The sequence below is a fragment of the Bombyx mori genome, chromosome 25 (assembly GCF_030269925.1).
Source record: "Bombyx mori chromosome 25, ASM3026992v2".
Taxonomy (NCBI): Eukaryota; Metazoa; Arthropoda; class Insecta; order Lepidoptera; family Bombycidae; genus Bombyx; species Bombyx mori.
The window spans coordinates 12,989,011-13,009,360 of record NC_085131.1 but is presented as its reverse complement, the minus strand read 5'-3'; the positions used below and the strand labels follow the sequence as shown (position 1 = coordinate 13,009,360).

Below are 20,350 nucleotides of genomic sequence, written 5' to 3'. Positions count from 1 at the left end.
CCAAGACTGCGTAGACCGAGCTTTATGACCTGGCGCCGAGTCTTGCTGGAAGGACCATTCTTGATTATTGAACATGGTGTTGTTAAGGGGCTTCACTACCTTCTCAAGAATGGTATCTTGATAAACTTGTGCCGATGTTTTGATACCTTTTTCACAAAAGTATGGCTCAGTCACTCCTTCATAGCTAACCAAACCATCACTGAAGTCGGATAGTGCCCACGTTGCACTCTGTCGACTAATTGGGAAGCTTCCTTAGAGCTTTGAACATAAATACGGTCATTTTGTTTGTTAATATGTTGCTTAATTGTAAAATTTTCTCATCCGTAAACAAAAATTTTCTATGACCTCCCTTTGCGTACCGCTTCAGTAGTTGTTTCGATTTTACCACCCTATTCTCTTTTAAATTATCAGTTAAGAAATGACCAGTACGTACCGTACTCTTATAGGCTGCAAGTCCTAAGACATTTTTTAAAATACGCGACATGGTTCTAGGTACTATCTTCATCTCCCGAGATAAAATATTTTGCTTTCAGACAGGATTTCTTCGAATTCTTTCCCTTACTGCTATGACCACCTTTTTCGTACGAACACTACGTGGACGGCCAGATCTTTTCCTGTCACAAACAAAGGAGGTCTTATTGCACCTATTAATATAGCCCGGTACACAAACATTTTACTAATACCAAGCATATGGAGAGTTTTAAAAATTGCATTTGACTCCATACCTACTTTGTGTAATGCAATCATAGCGATTCGGTTCTCTTTATCACCCCACTCCATTTTAATATCGCAAAATATTGCACAATGCCAAAATGAGAAAACTCAATGAGCAATCATATAAAAATGTCAGATTCCAAATTCAAATGTAATGTTTTGTTTATTTTTAATTGTACCAGTATTTATGGCCAGATTAAGTATATAGAAGAATAGAAGATAAAAGATTATCCCGCCAGTCTTTGTATGTCTACGTTAATCTGTAATCGGTCCCAAAAATTTAAAAGACAACAGCAAATTTCTACGCCACAATGAGTTTCGATAATTCGAATACTCTACAATATTCGGTCGCATTATGCCAGCATTCCTTTGAATCCGCTGAAATAGCTAAGCGACCTCTTCGGTACTTCGTAAAGCACCGTCGTCATTTGGGTATGCATAGAATTTCCCAAACTAATCGTTTATGGAACTGTTGAATCTAAAATTATAGTTAAAGCCATGTTTTGTTTCTCAAAACGGATCGTTCGAGAAGCTTCGGCTGCTTTCTAGAAACGTTGGGTTCGTGGGGACAAAAAAAAAGTCGACTAATGGAAAGTTCAACTCGAGAGCTCAAAGCGAAATGAACAATATGAGAAATAGTTCAATTATTTAAATGTTCATATTTGTGTCACTGGAAGTGTTGTTTTTTGAAGTTATACTTCTTTAGGCGCGTTATGAAAAATTGATGAGAGTGAAATTTTACGATGTGCGGTCACCGTGACACAAAATTAACAGAAATGAAGTTGCCCACTAAATCGCTCATTACAATACGACCGACGTAACTTGGCGAGTATAAATATAGCCGCAGGTGAACTTTCCGAACCTTACCGAGAATTACCGAATTTATACGATGTCAAGAAAAGGGATGTCCAATATGCGTGTTTGAGGATGTTGTTTAATCGATTTTTTTTCAAATTGATTAAAATTTAAATAAATAAAAAGAAATAAATTTAATAAAATAAAGTATAACTTCTACAGCTTTTTTTTATTAAATGTTAAATTCGAACAACCCACAAATATTTTAGTGACGTTTCACAGTTAGTTTGTTCGCGGAGGACGAGCGACCGCCATGATGGCGACAGTGACGTCACGCCTTCCAAAAACAACCAAGGCATCGTCGTTCCATCAGATAGGATACGAGATCGCGGGTAATGACATTAACAATACTCCTGTCGGGCGCCACAGAGATATCATTGTACTGTATTTTAAAAAAGTCGTCGTGGCCTAAAGGATAAGACGTCCGGTGCATTCGTGTTGAAGCGATGCAACGGTGTTCGAATCCCGCAGGCGGGTACCAATTTTTCTAATGAAATACGTACTCAACAAATGTTCACGATTGACTTCCACGGTGAAGGAATAACATCGTGTAATAAAAACCAAACCCGCAAAATTATAATTTGCGTAATCACTGGTGGTAGGACCTCTTGTGAGTCCGCACGGGTAGGTACCACCACCCCGCCTATTTCCGCCGTGAAGCAGTAATGCGTTTCGGTTCGAAGGGTGGGGTAGCCGTTGTAACTATACTGAGACCTTAGAACTTATATCTCGAGGTGGGTGGCGCATTTACGTTGTAGATGTCTATGGGCTCCAGTAACCACTTAACACCAGGTGGGCTGTGAGCTCGTCCATCCATCTAAGCAATAAAAAAAAAAAAAAAAAAAAAAAAAAACTAGTTCATTTATCCTTCTTGAGACGTGGTTTTCTCGCTACGGCTACCCCACCCTTCAAACCGAAACGCATTGCTGTTTCACGGCAGAAATAGGCAGGGCGGTGGTAGCTACCCGTGCGGACTCACAAGAAGTCCTACCACCAGTAATAAACCGTCACAGAGACATCGCAGTACTAGTTAATTTATCCCTCTTCAGACCTCATGTCTGATTAGCAGAACAGTTTTCCCAACCTTCAAACCGAAACGCAATACTATTTCGCGACATAAATAGGGTGATGTGATTGTGAGCGCCTACCCGTGCAAGCTCACAAGACGACCTACCGCCAGTTATTTGAATTCGTATTAAAATATAAATAATCATCGATTAAATTCAAAGTCTTGAACATACGGACATTCATATCGAGGGGCTATTTGGTATAAGCGACAGTTATCTTTGTAATTAAAGATCCTTTTTGAAGTTATACTTCTTTAGGCGCGTTATGAAAAATTGATGAGAGTGAAATTTTACGATGCGCGCGCACCGTGACACAAAATTAACAGAAATGAAGTTGCCCACTAAATCACTCATTACAATACGACCGACGTAACTTGGCGAGTCCGAATATAGCCGCAGATGAACTTTCGCGCATGTACACTCGTAAAAAAAAGTGTTATTAGCATTCATTTTTTAGTAATATAAATGAAAAAATTATTATTTAATATAATTCATACTAAATATTATTAAATTATTATCGTTAAATATTAATTATTAATTATTTAATATTAAAAAAAAAGAAATAAATTTAATAAAAATAAAGTATAACTTCTTACGCGCGTACATAAGTACACGCACCCTTTTTTTATTTGTTATTAGCGTCAACAATTCGGTGTCTGTAATCGAACTTCAATTCAGTTTACTCCATTGACATAGCTGAATAAGTTTTTTGTTGTGATATTTTCTTCCAAATTTTAAACTTTAAATTGCTCTCCTATACTTATATAGTTGCAAAAATGTCGCATAAATCAAATAAACGTTCACCCCTCGATATCATTAAAATAAATTGAAAATCCAAGTTTTATTGACTTTAAAAATTTTCCTCTTAATTTTACAAAATTATTACTTCCATATTGTGGTGTATAAAAACAAAATTCCTAATTTACATCCAAGGCGTTTCAAATCGTAAAACGTATAAATTAAACCGAGATTAAATCGTAAAAATGTTCAATTCTGCCTTAAAAGACAATAAATTATACCGTCGTTACTCTAGGGTGGTGGGACGTATTATGAGCACAAACGGATAGGTACCACCAACCCATCAGCAAAGCAATCATGGGTTTTATCACCATCAGTAATTACACATATCATATTTTTACGGGTTCCATATTTGATTACATGATGTTATTCCATCATCATGGAAGTCATTCGTGAACTGCTTGCAACCGCTGCTTGAGGTACCCAAAAGTACCGTTAATGGATCAGGAGGATCAGTAATGACGTGTTTAGGACTAAACACATGTACCGTCTTATAAAATAGACGGTGTTTTCATTATTTGTATTAATCTTTTACTAGAGGTCCCGCATTAGTCGAAATTCGACTATAATTCATTGGAATTGTAAGTTTGTACACTATTATGATTGTATTTTATACTTCTATAATCACAAATTTCGCCAAGACCACACTATAAAAAATATTAACAAAGACAAACAATATTTAATCTATTCTCAATTTGACAACAGACGCCAAGAACAAAAGTTTGACAATAAATAGTATGCATGCGTGTGTGCGTCAAATACATGGTATGTAGTGTGTGTAATGTTTTCTTTATTGATTTAATGTATCTTTTATGCATTATTTTAAAAAAATATTACAATTGTGCACTTCTTCTCTACATTCTCTATAAGTGTGGAAAATTTCATACTCCTCCGTCCGCGCAATTGTCGTAAAAAGGGATACAAAGTTTTTGCTTCACGTATTAATATATAGATTATTGAGGTCATAATCGCGGTAACAACCTCTATAGAAGTGACCCAAAAGAGAACATGTTAATACGTATTAAATATGTTTCGGCATGTAATGATTATGATATAGTCGCCTCACTATTTCCAGGCCACAGCCCTTACGACCGGGGTACTCATGCTAATGGCACTTATGTTCTGATGTTCAGTAAACGCTTGAAAGCAAGTGAACCGTCATCTTGCCTACCCATCTAAGGCAAGACGAATCTATATTAAGTATAAGTATTGAATTGTTTTGGACTGTTGGAATTAAATTGTAAGTATTGAATTGTTTTGGACTGATCGATTGTTTTGGAACAGTTCAAATACGAATCCTGAATTTTTTCGAGCACATCACTCGTAATGAGGACTCTATTGAGCGTGCAAGGGAAAGTCGAGGGCAAGGGATCTTGCGGACGATCTCCAACACGATGGACCGCCCTCATAAAATCTTTTTTTTTATTTATTGCTTAGATGGGTGGACGAGCTCACAGTCGACCTGATGTTAAGTGGTTACTGGAGCCTATAGATACCTACAACGCAAATGCGCCACCCCCCTTGAGATATAAGTTCTAAGGTCTCAGTATAGTTACAACGGCTGCCCCACCCTTCAAACCGAAGCGCAGTGCTGCTTCAAGGCAGAAATAAGCGGGGTGGTGGTACCTACCTGTGCGGACTCACAGGAGGCCCTACCACCAGTAAAGTGTTTGACTGACTCCAACATAAATGATTACTCTCACTCTGCGAAACATCGTGTCATGTGGCGTCGCATCGTGAATGCTTCGGTATCGCAGGATACGACTGATGCATGACCACGACCACTCTATTAAGAGTGTACGACTAGGAAGAAGAATTGAATTGCTTGCATAGAATTCTTTGGAGTTAAAATTTTTAGGGTATGTTTTTCACAACCTTCCCGCATCTCTGCTCGTTTCCATTGTTCGTTGACGCGGTCTACTCTGTTACATATCAATAACAATGTCATTGAATTGGGTTAAAATTTCAAATGCGCACCTAACAGTGCGACTGACTCGATGGTGCAGTAGCTAGAAGCCCTAACTGTCGCGCCGAGGGTCGTGGGTTCGATTCTCACATCGGGAAAACATTCGTGCGATGAACAGATTTGTTCGCACTTTAGGCTCGGGATAAATAAAATTCTACCGGAGTACAACTTAAAAACTGTATCCAATACTTAGAACGCTTAAAACACTCAACAAACACTTTAAAACTCTCAATTCACTTCTTCCGCTTCGCTTCAGGTGATCCGTTCGCTGTTTCGCTTCGAGTAATTCCGATTACTGACTGACTGCGTGCCATCCCTGCAACGCTTTTATAGTCGATACCATATCCCTAGAATTATCGAGAATATTCCACACATCTCTAGTATTGTTTCCGCTATCTGACAATAGATGGCGTTGTACTTATCGAGCGTTCTAGGTGCTACTAGATCCTTTGATATTCGTTCGACTATTCGGCGATAGATGGCTTTACTCTTACCGGCGTAACAATATATATTTAAACGTATATTAAGCATGTATATCAGTTTATGAGTACTCATAACTTATGGAATCCTAGTATGAGGCCGGGAAGGTTACAAAAAAAAATTGTTTGTGATTCCATCAACAGCCAAGGTTCAACAAATCCTTGACATTCCCGCGTTCCGATAAATATAATGCAACATTGATACGTACTCGCACTGAGTTCGATCAGTCTGTGACCCCGCTTGTGACCTCCCGTTCAAGGACTTACGTGCTCTTGACGGTATATTCACGACCAACGTATAAACCGAAGTATGTGCAGTTTTTTTTAAATTTATTGCTTGGATGGGTGGACGAGCTCACAGCCCACCTGGTGTCAAGTGGTTACTGGAGCCCATATACATCTACAACGTAAATGTGCCACCCACCTTGAGATATAAGTTCTAAGGTCTCAGTATAGTTAGTTACAACGAATGCCCCACCCTTCAAACCGAAGCACATTACTGCTTCACGGCAGAAATAGGCGGGATGGTCGTACCTACCCGTGCAGACTTACAAGAGGTCTTACCACCAGTAATAGCATCTAGCCAAGACGAAACCATTGTTTCATTGGGAGTAATTGCGCACAATTGGAAACAGCTTCATGGCAATGTTGGTAAAAAAAATTATGAGACACTAGTATTACCAACGTTTTCCAGGACGATTTGTTACTCAAGCAGACCAGTGTGCTTAGTGCGAGTTTCTTAAAGTTCTCGATAGCGTAAAAGTTCGTAAAAGTTTACTCAAATTTGTATGGAGTTGAAATGTTTGCCTACATTTGCCGCTAGGAGCGCTGTGCAAACTGCATACAAATTCGAGTTAACTTTTACGCTATCGAGAACGTTAAATAACTCGGACTAAGTATTGTTTACTCGACCGTCCCATCTCCGCCGGACACGGACCCCACTACAGCGGCAAATCAACAAAAATACGAGGTATTGAAAACCTATACCTATTGACCTTATTATTGCTCTAGACCACCCACATGACACTAATTGGCTATCAGAACTTACAGACATGTAAATTTTCTCGAGAGGTTTATATTTCAATAGGCCTGATTTCATCTGATTTACTGATTCTACTCTAGACAGATCGTGGGCGCTTTGAATGTATTTACTGAATAGGTCAGACGGGGTCAGTAACCTTCAAAAACGATTGACTTATCACATGATGGTGCTGGGAGGTGTTGTGACGTCACGGGTAGGTACAATAAACCTGCTGCTTATTAACGTTGCGATGCAGTCACGCTTTTGAAGGTCGGAATAACCTTTAGAAAATCCAATCAATACTTCGATCTACCTCAAGGCCCAATAGCATTCTCTTTGTGATTTGGGGATAGATGAAGGATAAACGGGCTCCGGTCATCATCAGGTGAGCCCTTAACTATCGACTTAATAATATTCAAGTGAGTTGAAAGTAGTGCAAGAAAAAAATGTAATTTCGCGATGATATATGATATATGATATGATATCGATAAAGCTCTCGACTAAATCTAACTAATATCAAAGCCATAAAACGATCAACCCTTCGTATCGATCGTGTCAGCCATCATTTTTTTAGTGCTGTAGTCCTCACTCACCTCACCTGGTCATAAGCGATGTTCGAACCTAATTAATATCACAATAAGAAAACCACGTCTGGTTTAATGTACCGCCTACAAAATATGGATATTATATTGTAATTTTAAGTGGACACACAAAACGGTCCATTTGATGGTGAGTAGTTATCGTCGCCCACGGACGTCAGCAATGTCAAGGGCAGAGCCAAGCCACTGCCTACCGTTAAGTAGTTAGTCTTCACAAGCCTCGTTTGAAGAAGGACATGTCATAGCGCTCGAGGAACACCGTGGAGGGGAGCTCAATCCATAGCCGGATGGTACGTGGCAAAAAAGATCTATGGAAACGCACTGTAGTATGGATGAACTCTACTCCGGTGGCGGGCGGTGCGATGGTAAAAACGAGATGATGGGATCATCTCAAACAATTCCTCGGAGCACTACTAATAGTTTTTGCCGTGTAACTTTTAAAGTCGTCGTGGCCTAAAAGATAAGACGCCCGGTGTACACCTATCGAGCGCTGCAACTGAGCCTGTGTTCGAATCTCGCAAACGGGTACCAATTTTTGTAATGAAATACTTACTTAACACATATTTATGTAGAACTTTTTTTTTATTGCTTAAGTGGGTGGACGAACTCACGACCCACCTGGTGTAAAGCGATTACCGGAGCCCATAGACATCTACAACGGAAATGCCGCCACCCACCTTCAAATCTAAGTTCTAGAGTCTCAGTTTAATTACAACGGCTGCCACACCCTTCAAACCGAAACGCATTACTGCTTCACGATAGAAATAGGCAGAGTAGTGGTACCTACCCATGCGGACTCACAAGAGGTCCAACCACTAGTGATGACTTCCACGATTATGGAATAATATCGTCTAATAAAAATCAAACCCGAAAATAATATATTATACACTAGTAAGGCTTCTACGGTGTCTTGTAAGAGGGCACGTTTATATAGACTATTGAGATTTTGACCTGAAATTTCAATTTAGGAGACAGTATTGACAGTATAGACGTTTTAATGTCTATGAGCTCTGGTAGCCATTTAATATTAGATGGGCCGAGAGCTTATTCAATAGACCAAGAAAAAAAATTTCAAAATTCCAAACGCACGAAAGTAAAAAAAAATTATTTTAAGTGCCTAGTGAAGTTAACTTTATCACATGTTCCGATTTTAATGAAATAAGTATTGTTTCTGTTTAAGATTACTCTCTGTCTGTTATCTGTATAAATTACATGAAAATCTGTTCATTGACACGGAATATACGCGCGAACATACAAACAGACAGGAAATAATTCTGAAAATAGATGGTTCATGTTCTATTAACCATTTAGTTACTTTTCTTAAATGTTTACGTCTGCAAAGGATTCTACTGTTTTATTATACGTATCGAACAAAATGTTTAAAAATATCAGAACATTTCTACGATTGAGTCTCGTGTTTATTTTCAAGTTTTTATTTTATTCAATTAACACAGGAATTACTCTAAAACATATGTCTATTTATTGTAAACTATCTCAAAATTAGGCAATAATGTACCTGTTTATTGGACATAGAATAAAATAAAGTGATTATAATATTTTGGTAATTATACTTTTGGTTTCTTTGCGTGTGCAAGAATGACGAAAAACTACTGAACAGATTTTCAAAATTTGTTGTGTTTTAATGGTCGTGATAAATTTAAAATTAGCATAACTTTCTAGCTAAAAAATAAGGAAAAATTTAGGTAGATGGAAAAACATTTATTGACAACCCAGTGCTTTTAATATACGCTCTTTCGAATTTCAAATACAATCGTAGCTTTTAAAGCAAATATTACTCCAGTTGCACCACGCTACATAACTTGGTGCTTTACATAAATAATGACATCGAAACCAATTAATTATGCATCCAAATTCAATCCAACAACAACAAAATAATCGATAAGCACAACAAAAATGTATGGCCGTCAAACAATACACAAAATCGAACATACACAACTCTACACAAACTTATACATAAATGTGTGTAGCTACGGTGTACTACGGCGTACCGTAGCGTGGGTACGCGAATATATAAAACATACGTACATTGGAAGCCATCGAACATTAGTTTTTTTTCACTGCCAACACGTAACACTCACTAACACATCACAATCGAATGCTAGTAACAGTTTGGTTTCAAGTTTGCTTAGAGTTTTAATTAAGTGTTTCGGTTATGTAATTGACTTACGTTGGGTGCACGGCGCGACTGAAGCGCGCTTTGCCCGACTGCAGAGAGAAATGGCGGACGGCTGCGCGCGCCGACCGCCCTAAGCTTAAAGACCGGTTGCACTGATGCGCTACATTTTAAGAGTTTTTTTTTTATTGCTGAGGTGGGTGGACGAGCTCACAGCCCACCTGGTGTTAAGGGGTTACTGGAGCCCATAGACATCTACAACGTAAATGCGCCACCCACCTTAAAATATAAGTTCTAAGGTCTCAAGTATAAGTTACAACGGCTGCCCTACCCTTTAAACCGAAACGCATTACTGCTTCACAGCAGAAACAGGCAGGGCGGTGGTACCTACTAGTGCGGACTCACAAGAGGTCCTACCACCAGTAAAAAATCAGAGCGAGAGCGTGTTAAATCACACTAATGGATATAAATGCACTCTAACGGCCGTTTTCAATAACCTATCTATCCCTAGTTTCGGTTACTACAGATAGACAAATCTATTCTTTTGTCCTTACTTGCGTTCCAATAACCTATCGACGAATAGCAGTTCCTATCGGATTTGTCTATCCATCGTCGGGAGGACGGATAGCCTAGTAAAGATAGAACGCTCATACAAATCGTGCTTACTTCCGTTTCAATATGAGTTTTAAGTAACTCTCCGATAGGCGACGCTACCTCTAGAAAGGGCATTCGCTTATCTGTCAAAATCGGCCAGTTACATGTTTACCTTTTAAAAGTAAATCGCTTCAATTTAATTTGTATTTCTTTTCAATCTCTTCATAATGGCATCTTGTAGCAGTGATGATAGTGATATAGAATTATTTGAAATGATGTTGGATTTTGATGCAGATAGTGATAGTGAGGCCGATATCATACGATTAAAGAAGTATAAAGAACGTCTGAATTACATGAATATGTTAAATGATTACGAATTTGCATATAGATTTAGGCTGAGCAAAGGTGCAGTGAACGAATTGACTAGTTTAATAATACCATATCTGAGTGTAACGTCAAAGAGGTAACATAAATTTTAACCATACAAGTACTCATTAACTTTTATTTGTACTTATGTGATATCAGGTTTCAATCTAGTTTTACTATTTTACAGAAATCATGGAATATCTCCTCTTCATCAGGTACTTCTGGCTCTACGATTTTATGCATTGGGTACAATGCTGGTGTCTATTGCTGATTTTATTGGAGTATCAATAGCATCTGCTAGTCGTATTGTGTCTAATGTATCTAAAGCCATAGCAAAATTATATCCAAATTTTGTTGTGTTACAAAATCATACACAGCAGGAATTTTATAATATTGCTGGATTCCCTAGAGTACATGGTGCTATAGATGGCACTCATATATTAATACAATCACCAGGTATGTTATTCTTTTCATTCTTATTCCATACATCCACACCAATATCTCCACATTTTACATTTGTGTTTCAGATTCAAACATAGGAGAAGAATTTAGAAACAGAAAAGGAGTTTTTTTTTTTTTTTTTTTTTTTTTTTTTTTTATTGCTTAGATGTGTGGACGAGCTCACAGCCCACCCGGAGTTAAGTGGTTACTGGAGCCCATAGACATTTACAACATAAATGCGCCACACACCTTGAGATATAGTTCTAAGGTCTCAGTATAGTCACAACGGCTGCCCCATCCTTCAAACCGAAACGCATTACTGCTTCACGGCAGAAATAGGCGGGGCGGTGGTACCTACCCGTGCGGACTCACAAGAGGTCCTACCACCAGTAAAAAATGTACAAGTTGTACATGTTTCCATAAATGTACAAGTTGTATGCAATGCATTATTGATTTTTCAAAATGTTGTTGCTCGGTGGCCTGGGTCTACTCACGATGCAACAATATTTAACCATTCTGATTTAAAAGGTATTTTCTTATTTGGGTGTTTATTAGATTTATTACATTATGGGTGTTTATTAGATATATTACATTTAGATTTATTTTGGTGTTAATATGACACTACTATAATAAATTATCTAAATATCAACAGATCATTGTGAACATGGTGGACTTGGAAATCGCTGGTTGCTTGGTGATAGTGGCTATCCCTGCAAACCCTATCTTTTAACACCACTAATTAACCCCCGTACCCAATCAGAACAATTATATAATGAATCACATATTAAAACAAGAAATACTATAGAAAGGTAAGATTTATTAAGTTAAAGATTTTGTGATACTTTATAGTAAAAACATATAAGTAAAAGAATGTAAATTTTCACAGATGCATTGGTGTTTGGAAAAGAAGATTCCCTGTATTGTCATTAAAAGGCAGACTAAAATTGGAAAACATGCAAGCTGTTATTATAGCAACCGCAGTGCTGCACAATATCGCAAGGAATATGAACTTAGAAGATTTGGAACCAGAAATTTCAGTCCCAGATATGATACACGAAAACAATATAATTGTTCATAACAATTTTCCAGAACGTACATCTGGAAGGCAATTACTTATAAATAATTACTTCCAAATTTAATATATAAAATAAACTCAATAGATATTTTGACTATTTTTTATTTACCTGAAAATTACAGAGTAGTAATCATGCACAAGATATTAAGAATTTGTACTTAAACCTAATTAAAAATTTGTACTTAAACCTAATTAAAAATTTGTACTTAAACCTAAAAAAGAATTTGTACTTAAAACTAAAAAAAATTCTAACACAATTATTGCCTACTTATTCTATTAAGTTTAATTCTCGTTTTAATTTTAAATTTTCTAATCTAGCATTGTCTATATCTAACTTCAGTTTCGTTACAATGTTCTCCTTTTCTGCATTTTCCAAGTCCATTCTTTTTTTTTTGCTGTTAGGTATTCTGTGAAGGCGTTGTCCCTGAGAATGCTAGCCTTGCACTTTTCTTCTTCCATTTTGTATTTGCGCTTCGCTGTAAAAGTGTTAAAAATGTTACAAGTATGCCAACCTAAAAACAATGCGTATAATGCAAGTGCATAACTATTTATAGCTTAGGATAATAAAAAAAATCTATTAGTGGCTAAGCTAGATAATTATAGCATACAGCTATGGTTCTTCATTTTGCTACTCTAGAGTCAAACAGCCATGCTTAGTGAACTTTTTAACAAACATGTAGCACATTTTTACCTGCAAGCTGTTATACTGTTTCAATGAATGTGAGCTGGCAGGAATCAAGTTCAATAGGCCCTTTCTTTTGATGTTCAACAAGTATGTACTTTCATTAATGTCGAATAATTTTTTTTTGATTTGATTTGATTTACTCTAGTGACTAATGGAGATGATTCAAAAAGGCCTATGTCAATAATACATAATAGATACATACCTAAAGTGCCACTTCCACTAGCCTTATTAAAAAAAAATGATTTCTTTATTGGGGGAGGTGTCTCGAGAATTTGTACCTCCTTCAATACCTCCTCACCAACACTGCCACCACTATCGCCATCACCATTTCTGTCCCCATTTATTATTTCCACTCCCTCAACATTAATATTTTCACCCATCATCACCAAATTAGAATCTTTCTCAAGGGAAGCACTCGGTATAGCATCTCCACCAAACTCCACAGAGAAACCTTGACATGTGCTTCCCAAAAGTGAAGCCACTTTATCCAAAATTTCATCTGGTGGAAAACAATCTCTACCGCCTCCAGTCTGTAACAAAGAGCATATTTCAAATACGACCATCTGAAGAGAAAAAACTTGAATCATTATGTAATGTAATGTTATTAATAAACTATCAACTAATATCACTAACCTTATTAAGCTTGTTTCTCATGTCGGCGCAGCGTTTGCGAGCAGACTTCTTTAGGTTTTCCCATTTTAAACGAAGCTGTGATGGAGTTCGTGGGAAACTTGTGATCGATGAATTAAAATGATTTGCTAGAGTTTGCCAAGCCTGTTCTTTCAATTTGTTGTTTGCGGCATTTGTAGCCTTATTATTGACAATATTATTCCCCGCCACAAGATCTACAAGGAGCATCGTCTCATCTTTGGTCATGGGTGGTGCCTTTCTTGACTATAAAAAAAATTCTTTCAAAACTTGGACGCAAAGTAAAATAAATTAATATCAATGTAACAAAATTAAATGTAGATACTTACAGATTCCATTTTATTTTACTATAGCTCCTTAATTAAACACACACTTAGAATAAGATTTTAAACGAAATTTTTAAGCGTTTAGGTTGGAAATCACCACGACTAAACAAAGAAAATTGAAATACGAAACAAACAAAAGAAACGAAACACTGCTCATTTGCAAACGGACGTTTCGTTTCATAATTTCGACTAGGATAAAAGCAACGGCAAGTCCAATTTAAAAAAATCTACATATGTTTTTCCTACTTTTTATTATAAGAAATGAATTTGTTATGGTTTACAATATGATAATTAAATTAAAGTTAGTATTAAGAATAAAATAATATGAGTTTTTAACCTAATGTTATTTCGTATTTGCAGTAGAACGAAACGTATCAAGAGGCTCGGATAGATGAGAGGGAAGAAGCTATCTACTGTTTGTTAAAGAGAGATAGGACTTATCCGTGATTGTGAAACGCAAACTAAGGACAGATACGCTCATGCTGATAATTGGAGATAGCTATCTATCCGTAATCTCAGACGGGTTATTGAAAACGGCCGTTAAATGGAGGACAAGCGTTAGTCACATCTAATTAAGAGTTCTAGTTTATCGGGGGATGGTGTAATTCTAGTTATGATATGGGTTCTTTTTTTATGCAGCAGAAACTCAGCAGGTTGATGTTTAGATTAGGTTGCACATCGAACGCTTTGCCGAGTTCGATGAGTATAGTTACCGGGGTCCCTACTCCTAGTGTTAGAGCTAAAGGTGTCTAATGCAAAGGTTATTGAATCTGATGGATCCGTAAGGACGATATGGATTCTTTGTACAGCCGCTAACCTCTTTATTGCTCTATATAAGCAGACAAATGATCATGAACGACGATATGAGACGAGATGGGAGTGAGCAAAGAAATGGTTTATGATAGAGGAGTATGGAAAAAGAAAAGATGTTGCGCCGAATCCAGGTGACTGGGAGAAGGACAGAATAATGATAATGATGAAGCAGACAAGCTCATGATGAACCAGGTTTCAAACAGCACAGTCAAGAAATATCGCAACGTGAAAAGTCGTCAGTCACTTAGGAATATGTCGAAGTCTCAATTACAATTGTATAAATTTATCTCTGTAGCATTTCAACCAGACTGTGCCGCAGTACAGGTAGGACGAATCGTGGAAATTACTCGTGCAGACTACTGTTACTCTACTTACAATAATTACCAAATAAATTAGAAATAGACGACTGAGGACTAAAAAAAATTGGTTATGTTTGATTTTCAATACATTACAAAATATATTCTTATATGAGTCCTTTCTAAACACATTAAAGTTACTTGTTTATCCAAAAAATCATACTTATCTTCCAGATTTAATTTTTTGTATACGCTTTTGTCACGCGAAAAAAAGTCATTACTCACCTTTCGTTCGAATCAATAATATTTAGTACAAATATTGAACGCACACACAACTTTATTGACTTGTTCACTCTCTAACAAAAGAAAACATACATACCAAGCATTCTAAGATAAATTGCTGATACAGCAATGTTGCACTGAATCTAGCATTTAAATTTACTTACAATTTACTGAAAGAAGTCACTATTTATAAAGGAAGAAATTGGTCTGATTGATCTGATAAATTTTCAAAAAAGAAATTATTCAATCTCGTATAATCTTAGTATTGGAACCGGTCCTTAACATAGACAAAAGGCTCACACTTTGTAACGTTCAGCGTTACCTCCCACAATGAACGAAGCATGTTCAAGTCTATCGCTAAAAGAGACATTCAATACTGTTTTACGACCAAAGATTAAATTAAAATTTCATATAAAGCGCGCAATGTATGACGTTCAAAATGATTAAATGGAGTAGTATAAAGTTTGAGGAACGGGAAGTGAAGCCGCCGTAAAAATGTTGATTTTCTTTTGAAGAAAATCCCTCTCAGAGGAGTGCAGCAAGAAATCGAATGATTAATCTTTTGATCTAATAAGGGGATACGAAGTATTGATTCATCATTCATAAGCAATCATTTAGACGATAATTTCGCATTAATAGTCTCATTTTAATTTATAAGTTAAAATTTTAATTTCATTTCCCACTCTTAGTTCCTTTTGATTTATTTCATATCTCAATAAACGGCCCACCTGATGTAAAATGCAACGTGAGTTATGCTAATATTTATTTGTAATCGAAAATATATCTTAAATGCGTTGTGAAGTTATTTATAGTTCTCAAAATGAGTTTTTTTTTTTGCCTAGGTGTGTGGGCGAGCTCACAGCCCACCTGGTTGTTAAGTGGTACCTACCCGCGCGGACTCACAAGAGGTCCCACCACCAGTAAAAGTGATCGCAATGTTTGTGTTTTTATTCGTTGAGTAAACAAGCTTGGGGACAATCTCCATTGAAGTGTAGAGTCACATCGACTGCACAACGTGAACGCCGCCATCTTCCAGGAGACAGTAAATTATAAATTCCACATTCAACGCACCCAAGACAGATATTTTTCTCGTTACCGGAAAATGCATATAATAACCAGTACAGTTAAATTGAGAATTCCAAATAAATATGTAGGATGTATCTCTTAATAGACATTAATTTTCGTTAATATGTATGTATTTGTTTAATTAATTAACACATATGTAACATTATGTACTACATAAGCATAAAACCCGAATTTTTCATACATTCGATTATCCGAATGCCTAACGACAATAATTAGTCCGGTTAATCGAGTTTCTACTGTATCTATGTTTCTTTTAACTCTTAGAAAGGGAATCCAGATGCTATACAATAGAATGTAGTAGTGGGTAGTTATCATAAAACTGAACACATTTGACAGATGCCTGAATCGCACTAACGACATTTTCAAGATATGTTTGCACATATACAAGTTCCGAACAATAACATTCTAACCGACGGTCTAGTGAACAATTTCACTCGCTCGGTGGAAGATCTTGCCTTTGTCAAAAGATGCTAAACACTACTCCTTTCCCCTGATTCTAATTAATTCAGAATTAGATTTCCTAATACTTTTACCACACCGTACCACACCGTAAACCAGATGCTCAGATCTAGTAAGGGAAGCACTTGGTGGTAGTCTACTGTACCGGTCCATGCCACTAATGATCGAACACGGTGGAGGAATATCACATGTGGTCGCGATCCTCAGCAGTGAAGGAATGATATAGAAGTAAAGCCCTGTGGATAGTTCTTTTTTGTTGTGTTTCTCGTCAATGCGTTATTTTTCATATTTTTTTATATAGTCACTAGCTGACCCGGCAAACGTTGTTTTACCATATTATATAAGATTTCTAGGGAATTTCTAGTGTAGAAAAAAATAATAACTTATTTTAAGTATATAGGGAAGTGGCAAATAAGTGAAAGTGGCATGTAGCGCTGTGAACGATGAGGAAATATAAAAATAACAAAACCTCATTCAACCACATAATGCCTCACTATAACAAAAAAAAATATTGTACCAAAAATAAAAAATAAATGCTAGGGCTGGATAACCCTTATCACTTAGGGGTGTGAAAAATAGATAGTAGCCGATTCTCAGACTTACTGAACATGCATATAAAATTTCATAAAAATTGGTCAAACAGTTTCAGAGGATTATGGTAACTAACATTGTGACACGAGAATTTTATATATAAGATGATCTCGGCTAATCGTATTTTCATATCTTTTTTTTTTATTGCCCTTGTAGGCAGACAAGTATACGGCTCACTAAATGGTGAGTGTTTACCGTCGCCTATGGACTTCAGCAATGCTAGGGGCAGAGCCAAGCCGCTGCCTACCATTGAGTACTCTCCACAAGCCTCGTTTGAAGAAGGACGAGTCATAGCGCTCGGGAAACACCGCGGGGGGGCTCATTCCATAGCCGGATGGTACGTGGCAAAAAAGATCTCTGGAAACGCACTGTGGATGAAGGTAGTGGCTCCAGGTAGTATGGTTTTTTTTTTTACTGCTTTGATGGGTTGACGAGCTCACAGCCCACCTGGTGTTAAGTAGTTACTGGAGCCCATAGACATCTACAACGTAAATGCGCCACTCATCCCGAGACAAGTTCTAAGGTCCCAAGTAAGTAACAACGGCTGCCCCACCCTTCAAACCGAAACGCATTACTGCTTCACGGTAGAAATAGGCAGGGTGGTGGTACCTACCCGCGCGGACTCACAAGAGGTCCTACCTCCAGTATGGATGAACTCTACTCCGGTGGCGGGCCGTGCGATAGTAAAAACGAGATGATGGAATCATCTCAAATAATTCCTCAGAGAACTCCCCATGGAACATGCGGTACAAAATCGGTATCGCGTTAAGCGGCCGTCTCATTCACATCAGAGATGACAAAGAAATTACCTCAAACTTCAAACGTAAAACTTTTACAATCCTACTTAAAATTGAATACGATCTACTACATATATCTGTCTCGTGCATTATTTAATCCACACCAACCCTCAGTAACACTGCCATCTAGTTTATCAGACAAATCCTAGACTCATTTTAAATGTTGGTCAGTCTAGACATCTTAAGTGCCACATTACATAATCATATTGTTAGCTTAGTTTCTGGGTCATATTATCTACAGGTACAATCAAGTTGATTTTACGTTAAGATACATTACTTTTGAAGTTATATCTCGCGTGATACGTTTGGAAAACCATCTTGTTTTAAGAGTAAGAGTAAATTGTTGGCAACTCAACAAATTGTTATAAAATCTTTTTATTGTTGTGGTTGTGGTAGCAACATTGATTTTGAATTTTGAAATATCTTGGATTGGTTTTTGTCTCTTCCCGTGCTATTGTACGCGAGTTATAAAATTTACAAAATATATAAATTTATACGTGCAATCGTCGAGGGCTTGCTTATTTCAGTAAAGTTCCTTGCCCAACCTAGTTCTACAGTCCACAACATAAATAAAATAGCATTTTGACGATTAGATTACGCCAAAAAAGCACAACTTCATACGCGCGTATATAAATGCATATTATTATATTGTTCTTTTATTTATTAACTAGCGGCCCGCTACGACTCCGCTCGGGTCTCTAACAAAAATTTCAACGATATTGGACGTTGTTTTATTTTTTTAAATAAAAGAACACTTATTGCGGCATAACTATAATAGTTAGACATATGTTGTCGCGACACTTTTTGTAAATAATAATGTGTTCTACAAAGTCGTAGTACATTATTTTATTCTATCATCAATAGTTTTCGCAGGGCACGCGATGTAAAGAATATTTTAAGTAATTTTTTTACACCTTGGATTACAATATTGGAGTTTTAGTAAGGATCCCTAATTTTGTTCAAAAAATATTATCACCTATGTCACTCGGGAATAGTGTAGCTTCCAAACAATGAAAGCATTTTTCAAATCGGTTCAGTAGTTTCGGAGCCTATTCAATACAAACAAACAAACAAATCTTTCCTCTTTATAATATTAGTATATTTGATTGTGAACCGCCACGGGCAAACATTAGAAACAGTTCTCGCAACAGACTCGTTGGCAATACAATAATTGTACAATAAGATCTGACGACACAGCCGGAGTTCTCGTAGATTTAAGAATTGCGACAGAAGAACTAATATTGAATATAATAAAATAAATTTATAAATGGCCCATTTTTCGGAGCCCAAATATTTGTGTTAAAAAACAACCACCGAAATCAGACCTCTTGTTCCAGAATCCTAGAATCCATTATAGCATAACAGCAGCATAGCGAGACATCCACAAGGTCCAGACAAACCAAGCGGGTCATGGAACCTTTCGATACAAAAACTTCTCTAGTCGGGAGCCATCAAGACGGTCAGTTTATGAACGTGTAACAGATTTAGGTTAGAGCATTTTATCTATATTCGTTCCAGGTCGGGGCTACAAGACAGCCTGACCCGAATCTACGAAACAACCCGATTTACTACGTGACAAACCTTGGATTTTTGATGTAGTAGCAATTCTGAGAGAAAATTATGAAGCCTTTTTTATACTCGTAATCGATTTTGTTTGTTTGGTGAAAATGAAGAAGGTTTCTATGTGAATGAATTACGTGCGTATTACAGGTATTTTAGGCGTTTGACGGGTCACATCCAAAACAATCAGAACATAAGTAATCATTGTAATACCTTAACCGAGTGTGGACGCAGTATATCAGTAAATGTTCGCGATTTTTCGGTTTTAAAAACATTTAGTGCTATCCAATAAGGAAGCATATTGTATTTGAAAATATATTAAATTTTGTTAATATAGACACGATTGAATAAAAAGGCGTGCTACCATTAACCAAAAGGATACTAGATAGCACGGCGTGGGAATGTAGCTCTCGCTACGGACGGGTTGATTTTGCTATGATACATATTTTTTCTATATATTAATACGTGAAGCAAAAACTTTGTACCCCTTTTTACGAAAATTGCGCGGACGGAGGAGTATGAAATTTACCACACTTATAGAGAATATACAGAAGGAGTGCAGAATATTAATATTTTTTTAAATTATGCATAAAAAATACATTTAATCAATAAAAAAAGATGTGTGGTGTCGTAGGACACCGGATAGGAACGAAGTTCCTTATTATAAAAATATTAATTTTAAGTTCTATTCGAGGTAT

The 20,350-nt window shown here is 36.9% G+C and overlaps 3 protein-coding genes across 4 annotated transcripts in view; 1 reads left to right on the top strand and 2 right to left on the bottom strand.

The window, feature by feature from the left end:
• LOC101744215 (neurexin 1) overlaps nt 1–9,729 on the bottom strand; it is a 193,118-nt gene extending 183,389 nt beyond the window's left edge. The window contains exon 1 of one of the 2 annotated variants that reach the window (XM_012688613.4): nt 9,546–9,729. The gene's annotated coding sequence lies outside the window, so the exon portion shown is untranslated. The remainder of the gene's footprint in view (nt 1–9,545) is intronic. The other variant, XM_012688612.4, reaches the window with a different exon arrangement.
• A 725-nt stretch (nt 9,730–10,454) lies between these two features.
• On the top strand, nt 10,455–12,198 carry LOC101744357 (putative nuclease HARBI1). The gene is made up of 4 exons (XM_038020452.2): nt 10,455–10,530; nt 11,440–11,562; nt 11,687–11,843; nt 11,921–12,198. The coding sequence occupies exons 1-4, from the start codon at nt 10,455–10,457 to the stop codon at nt 12,171–12,173; spliced, it is 609 nt and encodes a 202-aa protein (XP_037876380.1). The 3' UTR covers nt 12,174–12,198.
• LOC105841327 (uncharacterized) lies at nt 12,198–13,967 on the bottom strand. The gene is made up of 4 exons (XM_012688609.4): nt 13,772–13,967; nt 13,428–13,688; nt 12,997–13,324; nt 12,198–12,585 (listed from the first exon to the last, which is right to left on the bottom strand). The coding sequence occupies exons 1-4, from the start codon at nt 13,778–13,780 to the stop codon at nt 12,455–12,457; spliced, it is 729 nt and encodes a 242-aa protein (XP_012544063.1). The 5' UTR covers nt 13,781–13,967; the 3' UTR covers nt 12,198–12,454.
• Between the last annotated feature and the right edge of the window lie 6,383 nt (nt 13,968–20,350).